The following is a 14,052-nucleotide window of genomic DNA, read 5'->3' as shown; positions in this document are numbered from 1 at the left end:
TTTGCCCCCCCCCCCCCCGCCCCCCCCCCCCACCCCCCTTTGGCTCCGCCACTGGGCCTCGGTTGGTACAAATCCTTCATTTAGAGTGACAGTATGAAGAGAGTAGTTGTAAAGATGGAATCCAAGTCGAAATGACGGGTAGGAAATACGCTGTAATGAGTAGGAATATAACTCTTGATTTATTTTTGAAAAATTCGTAGCCAAAGGATTACTCCCTCTATTCATAGTGATGTAAAAACCAAAAGTCAATCAATTTTCAATAGTAACAAAGATAAGTCGTTTAATGTCTAGCAGGAGACAGGACTTCCCGTTCCCGTTTTTATTAAGCCGGCACACACCATCCTTTTTTAGCCTTAAATCGAGCACAGTACATTGGTTGTTCAGTTCTTCTATATCTCGACTAGAATGAACAAGCTTATAAGGTTAATGATGTACATTGAGACAAGTTGACTTGAATTTAAATTAACCCAACCTTCTGTCTGAATCTCGTCTAACTAACTAGTATACTATCATTTCATTCATTAACTGAGTACCACTTCAACTCACGGTTCCAGCCTCTTTCTATTCTTATCTTAGTCTGAAGACGATCATTAATAAGACTGGAAGTTTGAATGAAATTAGAGAGGATTCATTGATCAGTAAGAAAACGTGTTGATAGGGAGAATATGACGATCTAGTATATAGCCCCGTATTATACTGGTGTATTAAACAATTATAACTTTATATTACACCATCAGTTCTAGTTAATACCCTTTTATTATCTGTGTAGAGACTGACATGGAATAGTCGCTTAGTTATACGGATGAGGCAACATACAGAGCTACCACAACTTCCCCAATCTATGTGCTACAGGCTGTGTCAACAGTCGAAAATAAAAAGACAGTTGACCAATGCCGCTGACCTTGCTAAAGTTTCATCATTCGAACTGCATGTCTATCATCAAAAGGACGTAACACTTCTGTTCATATTACTTTGTTCGATTACTGGACAGTCATGACTAGATTACTGGACAATCATGACTAGATTACTGGACAGTCGTGACTAGATTACTGGACAATCATGACTAGATTACTGGACAGTCATGACTAGATTACTGGGCAGTCATGACTAGATTACTGGACAGTCATAACTAGATTACTGGACAGTCATGACTAGATTACTGGACAGTCATGACTAGATTACTGCAGAGTCATGACTAGATTACTGCAGAGTCATGACTAGATTACTGGACAGTCATGACTAGATTGCTGGACAGTCATGACTAGATTACTGGACAGTCATGACTAGATTACTAGACAGTCATGACTAGATTACTGGACAGTCATGACTAGATTGCTGGACAGTCATGACTAGATTACTGGACAGTCATAACTAGATTACTACAGAGTCATGATTAGATTACTGGACAGTCATGACTAGATTGCTGGACAGTCATGACTAGCTTACTGGACAGTCATGACTAGATTACTGGACAGTCATGATTAGATTACCGAACAGCCATAACTAGATTACTGGACAGTCATGACTAGATTACTATAGAGTCATGACTAGATTGCTGGACAGTCATGACTAGATTACTGGACAGTCATAACTAGATTACTGGACAGTCATAACTAGATTACCGGACAGTCATGACTAGATTGCTGGACAGTCATGACTAGATTGCTGGACAGTCATGATTAGATTACTGGACAGTCATGACTAGATTACTGGACAGTCATGACTAGATTGCTGGACAGTCATGACTAGATTGCTGGACAGTCATGACTAGATTGCTGGACAGCCATGACTAGATTACTGGACAATCATGACTAGATTACTGGACAGTCATGACTAGATTGTGTTCAAAGGGTAGCTGTTAAATCTCACGCATATATCTGCACTAACCGGAAGTGTTATTATGGTGCTGTTTTATATTGTGGTATATCTTATGGACTATAGATTTTCATAAGGATTCAAACTACAAAATGATCATGTACTCTTGATTGCATACAGATATAGCTCGTTATATTTAACACGTCTCCTTCTTTTCTCTTTTTTGCATACGTGTTTTGGTTTAAAATTGAAAATGTACGTTTTTAACGAGATTTCTTTAAAATTATATTTGACCTGTCTGAGGCTTGTTTAATTAGCATACCGATCTCGATTGATAAAATATGAATTGGCAGATTAGAGGTAATTATTGCACGAGTGATTAATCTTGATAAAATTGACTTTAGTTCAGAAATCTGAACCAGTCTGGCTTTTATCAAACCCTCAAAACCATTTGTTTTTCTCTATATTTTATTCTATGAATATTCAGCCTTTTGACTAGTTCCTGAAAACCGATTTCAAGTCAACCGACAAAACCTATTTAACAAATAAAGCTTGGCAACACAGAACATATTATGTTTGAGAAGCACTCGATTCTATGAGTCTTGCTTTATTTGAATTACCAATGTATTATATAAAAACAAACTGTTTAACATTACATTGTTAAATATAGTATTTCTAAACGTCAATTAATGAATAGAACACTATTCGCCGAGGTAGGGCGTTTATTTTGGACATGTTCAAAACAAACGGCAAGGTTGTGATCTGACACACGTGATAAAAACGCTGCAAAAACTTAAGAACGCAATATTGTCGCATAACGCGCGGTATGAGGTCGACTGTTACGTTTGCAAGTTTTAGGGACTTTTCTCTAGTTTTCCTCACGATTAACCAAGACCTAGTACATGTACAGTCGTCGTAAGGTCGCAGATGGTCGCAGTCCGATATGACGGGGCTATAATCAACGGTTCAAATTTGAGTATTGGTTTATTATTCACCTATTAATATTGATGTATTTATGGTGTATTAAAAAGGAAAAATGTTGTACAGTATCATTTACCTACAATTACATGTTTGATTTGAATATTGTTCTTTAAAACTAGAGAAAGATATTGTGAATTGGGAAGTTTGCAATGTGAGATTCTATGTGGAAGACAATATTATATTAGTTATAACAATCAGGGTATCTTCTATTTCTGAGAGGAACATCAATCTGAAACTAATGAATAAGTGATTAAAGAGACTGGGTGATTTCTGTGAATACCTTTCCATGGTGAAACTGATAAATTAATTGTTAAAGGGATTAAATAAAATGATTCTGTTTCTCGTCAGATATAATCCAGGAAGTAATATTAGACACAAACTTTAACCTTTGACCTTCACAATAAGTCATTTATATCTTCTTAGTGAACATAATTACATTATTATTATCATTTATTACCGTACTGTGCCAGCAGTGAGACCCACTGTCACATTGCTTATAACAATAGGGCGGTGTGTGTCACAGATCTGACAATTTATTTTGATAAATATATTCATACCACGATACTGATTTGACTTACAGAGAGTAGGCTAAGCCACTGTCCGAGAAAATATCCTTTGAAATGCCATAAAGTTACTCTACCTACACTGTGTTCTGCTGTACTTTCTAAACAGATTACAGAACAACCTTTGTCTTCAGTTACCTGACGTGACATAGCTCGGTCAGTACAGAATAACGCCGGGTTGCTAGAAAAGTTGAGATAATGGCTTCTCCGATGCTCGCTAATCTAGGAGTTCAGGGCTTAATCGAGATTCTACCTTCAGAATTTTGCCAAAACGCAGTCCCCCAGTGCCCAATCCCCAACCCACATTACCAGGCCTTGCCCCTGTAGGGCCTTGCCCCATGTATGTTAAGAGAGGATTACCAATATGATTACATCCCAAGATAGAAACTTGAATGATAAATGTTACCTGGACACGTTTTCATTAACTTAGTTGCAGTTGTGATAAATTGTATTACTACACGACAGATTGTAATCACACAGAAACTCTGATATATCCTTTCAGAACCACTACCTCCCCCAAAAATAGCTAGTACAGTTAACAGTGGCCCAACAGTCAACCACGCTCTAGAATATAACCCAGAGTTATATGGCCCCGTATTCTCGAAACGATCTTATCGCTAGGACGCCCTAGGGTCTTTATACTGTTTTAGGACCTCCTGGTGCTAAGATCGTTTCAGGCAATTGGCACAACAATGGGCCACCCTGTAGAATACAACTCAGAGTTAGATCCGAAACATCTGCCTTTTTCCAGCATCTGATGGACATTTTCACAGTTGTCGGCTGGAATAGTGTCAGAAAAAATATATCCTGTTAAATGGGGATTTATCACACCTCCGAAGATCCGTTTTTACGACTGTTTATTGGTGTTGGGCATCACCGTAGCTTTTGTTTCGTTAGAATCACGTGACGCTGTGGTCTTTGACCTTTTGGGTGCGCACGTAGTTTTAAATGGCCGATGCTAGATCAGTTTCGTTAAAAATAAACTTTGATGGAACCAGAGACGTGACATAAATGGTGAAGGCGGAATATTATGATGACTGAACTACAAAAATATTCATCTTTCCAAATATATCTGGTTTTGCAGATTCGAGGTATCTTAATACGTTTAAAACCTCCACACCTGCGGAGATATCTCCATTTAGCAGGGCCTATTTAGTGTGTTTGACATCTGTTTAAATAGCTATAAGAGGCTGGAATAGAGTCAGTTGTTTCGGTCTAAGTGATGTCTAGTGTTTCTATAAACAGACAATAGTACAACCGTGGAATACTCTCTAGAATATAGCCTAAAGTTTGGTGATGTCTAGTGTTTCTATAAACAGACAATAGTACAACAGTGGATCAGTCTCTAGAATATAACCCAGAGTTAAATGATGTCTAGTGTTTCTATAAACAGACAATAGTACAACAGTGGACCAGTCTCTAGAATATAATCCAGAGTTAGGTGATGTCTGGTGTTTCTATAAACAGACAATAGTACAACAGTTGACCACTCTCTAGAATATAATCCAGATTTAGGTGATGTCTGGTCTTTCCATAAACAGACAATAGTACAACAATGGACCACTCTGTAGAATATAACCCAGAGTTAGGTGATGTCTGGTGTTTCTATAAACAGACAATAGTACAACAGTGGACCACTCTCTAGAATATAACCCAGAGTAAGATATGTCTGGTGTTTCTATAAACAGACAACAATACAACAGTGGACCACTCTCTAGAATATAACCTAGAGTTAGGTGATGTCTGGTGTTTCTATAAACAAACAGTAATACAACAGTGGACCACTCTCTAGAATATAACCCAGAGTTAGGTGATGTCTGGTGTTTTTATAAACAGACAACAATACAACAGTGGACCACTCTCTAGAATATAACCCAGAGTTAGGTGATGTCTGGTGTTTCTATAAACAGACAATACTAGTTCAATTATCTCTCAATTTGTTTTTCTTTTAAAATAAACAAATGTCACACTGTTTTTTTAGTGTGACTTTAATCCTGTGACAGTTCTATTGGTGGAAACGAAATATTTTTTCAAACAACCTCGAATCCACTTCAAAGTAAGAACAGTTCTGATACCACGGCCAAGTTTTATCCAAGAGCCGGTCAGGATTTTTTATCACCTTACTGACCTACAGTAATACAATAGAAATGAAATGATTTCGTGAGAGAAAAGCCCTCTACTGACCTTTATAATAGGACTAGAAATTGGTTTAAGTAATAATACTCTACTGACAGAATAATTACATTGTATAACTGAACTTCTCAATAGTCAATAATACAGATATATAGTTAATATTAGATCTACTTAATTACTAGACTGATAGGTCATCTAGTTGGGTCAATCGTTTAAAAACTTGAAATGGCAAGCGGTGGCAACATCATCATCGCCATCACCATCATCATAACTATCACCATCATCACCATCATCATCATCATCACCACCATCATCATCACCACCATCATCATCATCATCATCATCATCATCATCATCACCATCACCATCACCATCACCATCATCATCATCATCACCATCACCATCATCATCGCCACCACCATCATCACCATCATCATCATCATCATCATCATCATCACCACCACCACCACCATCATCATCATCATCATCATCATCATCATCACCACCACCATCATCATCATCGAATCATCGAATCAAGAATAATATTCAAGAGGGTGAAATAAAAGCTGAAATTGTGACTAAAAGAATTTTTAAAAGTTTTTCTAAATTTGTGTCCAACATTGTATGATTAAAATGCTTTTTAATATGAAGAGGACAACTGAAAGAAGACCAGATCGTTTTGAACGTAGTTACGACCATAAGGATTAGTCTGGAAGTCTACTGACCAACTTGTTTGTAATCAGTCTAACTCAGGAAGTCTTATATTACAATAACTAAGATAGTTCAATCGGTATTATATTATAATAACATAGTATAAATTATATTAAGTGTTTATTTTATAACAATGTTTATCTGTTTATAATAATATCTGTTTATTCTTCTGACCAATGATAAGACGTCTGAAATATCGTGTTACCTTCAGTCTGAGCTGTGTTCAGAATTACTGATAAGATCTGTTCAAGATTCATTCCTGGAGATAAACAGATCCTACACTCATATTTCAACTTGGAAATTATTCATGGAGCCTGGTCATTTCAGATTTTATATCCATATATTATACATTTAACGAGTTCTAGGACTGGTTTATTTGTTTCGAAGATAAACTATAAACTACTAGTTTTTACCTACGAAGTTATCCTCTAGGAGGGTACATCTCTGCCACTTCTCTGGAGTTTTCTGTCGTCTCCAACGCGGGCTCTTTGATAACCTCTTGAGATAAGGGTATGAGAAGCAAATCACACAAAGTCCAGACTGGACACAGAAAATAGTGTCTAACCCAAAATTGTTATCACTACGCACCAAATCAATTCTAATTTTCTAAATTTGTCTGGGGTGAGAACCCATTCAGATCCTCCTCAGGGTCCAACATCGTTTCCACATCATGTAATCTCTAATCTTCTAAACAGATTTGTCTACTCTGGTTGGAATATCTATCTGTGATAAATACATCAGAAATAGTCTTTATTGTGTATCATAAATACACCCGAACGTCTAGGGTTAACTGTCCGAACAACACGAGGATAGCAAATATATAATTAATTATTATGAAAAACCCGGAAATAGAATTTCGTGACTTGGAAAATTGAATCCGGCCGTTCTTATCAATATGGTACAATATAAGTAGTGTTAAAAGTATTCGAGTTGTTTATAGGTGGACATTATAACTTGGAATATAATATAACAAACGATTGAGAAAGATGTGACCAGTATGAAATTGTAGAAGAGAGAGTTGTTGTACAGTGTTTGAGGGATATTCCGTTTGTTTGGAGGTCGAAAAATGTTTTTGCTCAAATTGCTGAAAACTGTACCGCAAAAATCTAGAAAAATGTGCACTTTAACGTATCTGAAAGTTTTAACTAAAAAAATCCAGCCGTTAATTTTTAAACGCCAAAAATATTTAAAATCTTTTAAGTTGTTTATGCTTTTTGTAAGGCTGTTAGAAAAACTAGTGTACGGATTGGAGAAAAAATAAACGCTTAATTGTTTCAACTAATAATATTGAGCTATTATAAATCCAAACACCAAAACTAGGTCAAACTGCCTAATTAACCCTTTTAAAACACAAATTCAGTTTGTTCAAGAAGATACATAGATATGAATAGCACACTTTAGAAATATTTTCAGGGATAATTTACGACGTTTTTCATAATGATAACTTTTTTTTTACAAAAAAGCGGAATACCCCCTTAAATAGGTATTATTATGAAGAAGCCCTAGGAGAATAACTCGGACCAATCATCAAGTTTATTTGGATCCAATCCTTACAATGATGGCTTAGTTGGCACTGAAATGAATTGCAATGGAGTTTTACGTCCTCATTTTCTCCTATTAGCGTGGAAAATGCAGACGGACAATGCAGTATACAGCGAGGAACATTGTGTCACAACAGAAGCGATTGTCTATTTGTACGAGTCTCTGCTGGAATTTTCACAGTCTGTTATCAAGTTACTTGGTGATTCTAAACGACTTGTATTCATCCAACATTTATAGTTACCTCACGTTGATTGCAGATTGATTTGAATTTTTATATCGAGTCTTTTAAATTCCAATTTTCTGTCTATTGACATAAGAATGTGGGTAATTTAGATTATTTGCAGGGAAATCTTAGAGTGCCTTCATTCCATGATTGATCGCACTGAAATATTACAAATTAAAAACTACATAGCACAGATGACAGTTAACCTGTGCGATAAATGAAATGAAAAATAAATGGGCTAATGAAGATGGACAATACAATGTAGTGTGCAAACAGGGAAAGGTTTGCCAGAACAGTGACATTCCAACTGTCGAGGAGTGCATAGCCTGTCAGCCACGGGTTTTCATACGAACGGCTTCAAGCCAGTCCCAAAGAAGTAATCGTACTAATTTCTAAGGAAATGAATTTGAGTTTTATTTCCTACTGTCAGTACCTCCTAGTGGCAATGAAGATGTACAATGAAGGTGTACAATGAAGGTGCACAATGAAGGTGTACAATGAAGATGTACAATGAAGGTGTACAATGAAGGTGTACGACGAAGGTGTACAATGAAGATGTACAATGAAAGTGTACAATGAAGATGTACAATGAAGGTGTACAATGAAGGTGCACAATGAAGGTGTACAATGAAGGTGTACAATGAAGGTGCACAATGAAGGTGCACAATGAAGGTGTACAATGAAGGTGTACAATGAAGATGTACAATGAAGGTGTACGATGAAGGTGTACAATGAAGGTGTACCATGAAGGTGCACCATGAAGGTGTACAATGAAGGTGTACAATGAAGGTGTACGATGAAGGTCTACGATGAAGATGCACGATGAAGATGTAACACCATTTAGAATCCTAAGCTACAAGCTGTCGTCATACTAAATTACTTTTTTCTAATTTATCAAACCTGATACTGTGAATATTTCTGATATTATTTACTCTAGTCGTGGTGATTGATAGGTATGACAAAAGCTTTTAACGAAATGACAAAAAACACCTTAAATAGGACAAAAACGTCATCGTCTAATTGAATACATCAAGTGTTCAATGGAAAGGGATTATTATGATTATGAAATATATCGCAGATTTCGACCGTCAAAAATTCCCTTTTAGTTCTGACGCTTCTTAATACACTTTATCATCTTTCTTACCATTAAGTTAATTAGACCAGCTCGAGATATCACCACCTCGACGACAGAATGTCTAACATTGAAAAGGTAGCATCACCTTTAACATGGCACGGATTAGGTACGGATTCTACACCAGGTCGGCTATAGGATAAGACAATCTACGTCATCAACTGTCCTTTTGCATCCTATTTTATTGAAAGTCAATGTCGACCAATGATTTGTATGGTAAAATAAATTACTAGCTTGGTAGATTTGAGAAGAGTCGAGAGTCAACACCGAGTCGGATTTCTGAGGAAGACAACATACATCATATCTATCTGCTCCATATTTAAACGCGGATATTTCAATGTACACAAATTCACAAATCAGCCGCGGCGACAGCCTCCCAAGACCGACTTGTTTCAAAATTCCTCTGCTTTGTGGAAGCAGGAGTAGCCTCCAATGTGGAGTTTCTGAGAGGTTTATCCTCAAGTAAAAATTTGAAGAAATTAATTGGGTGAGTTCTGACACATATTTTAGGGTAAACACGTAAAAGAAATATAGTTCCAAATTTAGAAATGAAGTGCAGTGCAAACGATTTTTCTTTTTCTTTATTTATCAAAAATTATTTGTGTTTCATTGGCACCGATACTCAAGTGTCTTGGTGTTCTCTGCTGTCGACCGAGTCTCCAAAATACCCGAGTGTCTTTTGATCCGCTTTTATCAATTTGCTGAATATTCGCAATCAAATCTTTGAACAGTGAAATTTAGAACATTGGACAAAACATTGATGCTGTTTTTTTTTTTGTTCCTGTCGATCTTTCCACATCATTTATAGTCCTTCCTCGTCATACACTTAGCTTCCATTTCAAACTAGACAAGTCACTTCCGGTACTCAATAGATAACTTCCGGTTTAAAGATGGCTTACATCCGGTTGTATCGATTAACAATTATGGTAATGTGAATTCTATTTCACTTTAATTGTCATCATAAAGGAAAAAAGATCTGATAAACGACATTGACTTCTAAAAGATATTTTTTGAAAGGGGTCAGCCACTGACAATCGGAAAGCGTTGACAGGTTTTAAACGAGATTATAACCATCGTCTTTTGTTGTGAGTGTGATTTGTTTCAATGTCAAATGTTACATTTAGACAAATTGTTATGGTAAGATATGATGAGAATCGGGGTCACTGGTCCAGAAAGTCTGAACCTTCAAGAAGTCAGGCAATGTTATTAACACACAACATACAATGTTTGCTGGAACAGGGGTACAACTAAGGGGCTGTGAAATCACCATTATCTCCATCCGCCCTCTTCCAGAAAAATCTTGCAAGAATTATATCTATAGTGAGATAACGAATTCTTAAATCCTAGTATAAAGGGATAAAAATCATATTTCAATAACATTAGTTTAAAGCCACACTCGAAAATCTCAAATATACCAAACTATTAACACTTCTAGTAGGACCTACACCTACCGCCACTGCTACCACTTCATATACAAGGTAATTAATTGGTACGGTATCGTCAATGAGATAGTATAACATAACTCTATAAAAAAAAGATGTAGATTTAAATGCCGACTATCTGAGTTATTTTATTTTGATCTCATTCTTTGAAATTTTACATGTAACCCTTAGTTTTACAATGCCATCACTTCAACATTTCACAGCACAAAATTGTTGTTTTGTACGAATAAAAATCTTCTGTACAAGAAAGACATTTCCGTTAATCAAAATCTCGTCCACAGCATGACAAAATCGACAGTAAAAATTGTATATTAGTGTACTCCTCCAAAGAGCACCATCATGTGTATAGGCGTACCTGCCAAAGGCCTGTGAGGGAGGGGTACGAGACAGGCTGATCGGCCCGAAATTTTCCTGCGAATTTTACCTGTATTTTTGTTTTTGGGTTGTTAAAAAGATAATATTTGTTTAATATCGGATGGAACGTTGAGTTGACAAAGCCAGTGGTATCAGGTGTAAGATAGGTCTTCAGTTATGTTGAATAATTGCCGCCATTCCACAGTCTACCCATTTACTCATTTTGAAAGACAGGGCTCAAGACGGTCAAGACTGTTAGTAAGTTGTTGATAAAGCGATTACAGTATGTCGGAGTTCATACGATGATTATGTCGAACAACGATTTTTATTATCCCTTTCAAGACAATTAAACGCCCGGTAGGTACAGACATGCTTTCTTTGACGTCCGCGTTTATAAGAGAATTAAAGTAATAATAAAAGAATTAAATATAAAATGCCTACTGCCTCCTCTCTTTATCTCGAACAGTTTCTTACTGGTGATAAATCTCTATTTTGTTGTGAGATAATTGAAATAGATTATAGTGTAAACTTGTTACTAGCTACGTGTATTTCTAAATTTTCATGTGTTTTGGCCTTGTCATTTGATTGAAAGCTTTGTTAGGTTTGGGTTAATTTTCTGTTTGTTGTATGAATTAGTTTTGTGATTGAAATAACATTTTTGATAGTTATATGCCATTTTTCGCCTTGTTATTTGAATAATAGTTTTGATAGTTATGCCATTTTTCGCCTTGTTATTTGAATAATAGTTTTGATAAGTATATGCTATTTTTCTCCTTGTTATTTGAATACTAGTTTTAAAAGCTATATGCCATTTTTCTCCTTGTTATTTGAATAATAGTTTTGATAGATATATGCCATTTTTCGCCTTGTAATTTGAATAATAGTTTTGATAGTTATATGCCATTTTTCGCCTTGTTATTTGAATAATAGTTTTGATAGATATATGCCATTTTTCGCCTTGTAATTTCAATAATAGTTTTGATAGCTATATGCCATTTTTCGCCTTGTTATTTGAATAATAGTTTTGATAGATATATGCCATTTTTCGCCTTGTAATTTGAATAATAGTTTTGATAGTTGTATGCCATTTTTCGCCTTGCTATTTGAATACTAGTTTTAAAAGCTATATGCCATTTTTCTCCTTGTTATTTGAATAATAGTTTTGATAGTTATATGCCATTTTTCGCCTTGTTATTTGAATAATAGTTTTGATTGTTATATGCCATTTTTCGCCTTGTTATTTGAATAATAGTTTTGATAGATATATGCCATTTTTCGTCTTGCTATTTGAATAATAGTTTTGATAGCTATATGCCATTTTTCGCATTGTTATTTGAATAATAGTTTTGTTAGCTATATGCCATTTTCCGCCTTGTTATTTGAATAATAGTTTTGATAGTTATGCCATTTTTCGCATTGTTATTTCAATAATAGTTTTGATAGATATATGCCATTTTTCGACTTGTAATTTGAATAATAGTTTTGATAGTTATATGCCATTTTTCGCCTTGTTATTTGAATAATAGTTTTGATAGATATATGCCATTTTTCGCCTTGTAATTTGAATAATAGTTTTGATAGCTATATGCCATTTTTCGCCTTGTTATTTGAATAATAGTTTTGATAGATATATGCCATTTTTCGCCTTGTAATTTGAATAATAGTTTTGATAGTTATATGCCATTTTTCGCCTTGTTATTTGAATACTAGTTTTGAAAGCTATATGCCATTTTTCTCCTTGTTATTTGAATAATAGTTTTGATAGTTATATGCCATTTTTCGCCTTGTTATTTGAATAATAGTTTTGATAGTTATATGCCATTTTTCGCCTTGTTATTTGAATAATAGTTTTGATAGCTATATGCCATTTTTCGCCTTGTTATTTGAATAATAGTTTTGATAGTTATATGACATTATCCGCCTTGCTATTTGAATAATAGTTTTGATAGATATATGCCATTTTTCGCGATTTTACTTGAATAATAGTTTTGATAGTTTTATGCCATTTTTCGCCTTGTTATTTGAATAATAGTTTTGATAGTTATATGCCATTTTTCGCCATTTTATTTGAATAATAGTTTTGATAGTTATATGCCATTTTTCGCCTTGCTATTTGAATAATAGTTTTGATAGTTATGCCATCTTCCGCATTGTTATTTGAATAATAGTTTTGATAGCTATATGCCATTTTTCGCCATGTTATTTGAATAATAGTTTTGATAGTTATATGCCATTTTTCGCCTTGTAATTTGAATAATAGTTTTGATAGATATATGCCATTTTTCGCCTTGGTATTTGAATAATAGTTTTGATAGATATATGCCATTTTCCGCCTTGTTATCTGAATAATAGTTTTGATAGGTATATGCCATTTTTCGCCTTGTTATTTGAATAATAGTTTTGATAGATATATGCCATTTTTCGCCTTGTAATTTGAATAATAGTTTTGATAGTTATATGCCATTTTTCGCCTTGTTATTTGAATAATAGTTTTGATAGATATATGCCATTTTTCGCCTTGTAATTTGAATAATAGTTTTGATAGTTATATGCCATTTTTCGCCTTGTTATTTGAATACTAGTTTTAAAAGCTATATGCCATTTTTCTCCTTGTTATTTGAATAATAGTTTTGATAGTTATATGCCATTTTTCGCCTTGTTATTTGAATAATAGTTTTGATAGTTATATGCCATTTTTCGCCTTGTTATTTGAATAATAGTTTTGATAGATATATGCCATTTTTCGTCTTGCTATTTGAATAATAGTTTTGATAGCTATATGCCATTTTTCGCATTGTTATTTGAATAATAGTTTTAAAAGCTATATGCCATTTTCCGCCTTGTTATTTGAATAATAGTTTTGATAGTTATGCCATTTTTCGCATTGTTATTTGAATAATAGTTTTGATAGCTATATGCCATTTTTCGCCTTGTTTTTTGAATAATAGTTTTGATAGATATATATATGCCATTTTCCGCCTTGTTATTTGAATAATAGTTTTGATAGCTATATGCCATTTTTCGCCTTGTTATTTGAATAATAGTTTTGATAGCTATATGCCATTTTCCGCCTTTCTATTTGAATAATAGTTTTGATAGTTATGCCATTTTTCGCCTTGTTATTTGAATAATAGTTTTGATAGTTATATGCCATTT

The 14,052-nt window shown here is 34.6% G+C and overlaps 1 protein-coding gene across 1 annotated transcript; it reads left to right on the top strand.

Annotated features, from left to right (window-relative positions):
- Nucleotides 1-5,717: 5,717 nt before the first annotated feature.
- Nucleotides 5,718-6,035, top strand: LOTGIDRAFT_173974 (hypothetical protein; the record flags this gene model as incomplete). Its single annotated transcript, XM_009052002.1, has 1 exon — nucleotides 5,718-6,035. One exon carries the CDS (start codon nucleotides 5,718-5,720, stop codon nucleotides 6,033-6,035), a length of 318 nt encoding a protein of 105 aa, XP_009050250.1.
- Nucleotides 6,036-14,052: the final 8,017 nt, after the last annotated feature.

This window comes from Lottia gigantea, assembly GCF_000327385.1.
Source record: "Lottia gigantea unplaced genomic scaffold LOTGIsca_178, whole genome shotgun sequence".
Lineage (NCBI taxonomy): Eukaryota > Metazoa > Mollusca > Gastropoda > Lottiidae > Lottia > Lottia gigantea.
Note: the sequence above shows the minus strand (reverse complement) of the source record. Positions and strands in the feature narration are given on the sequence as shown.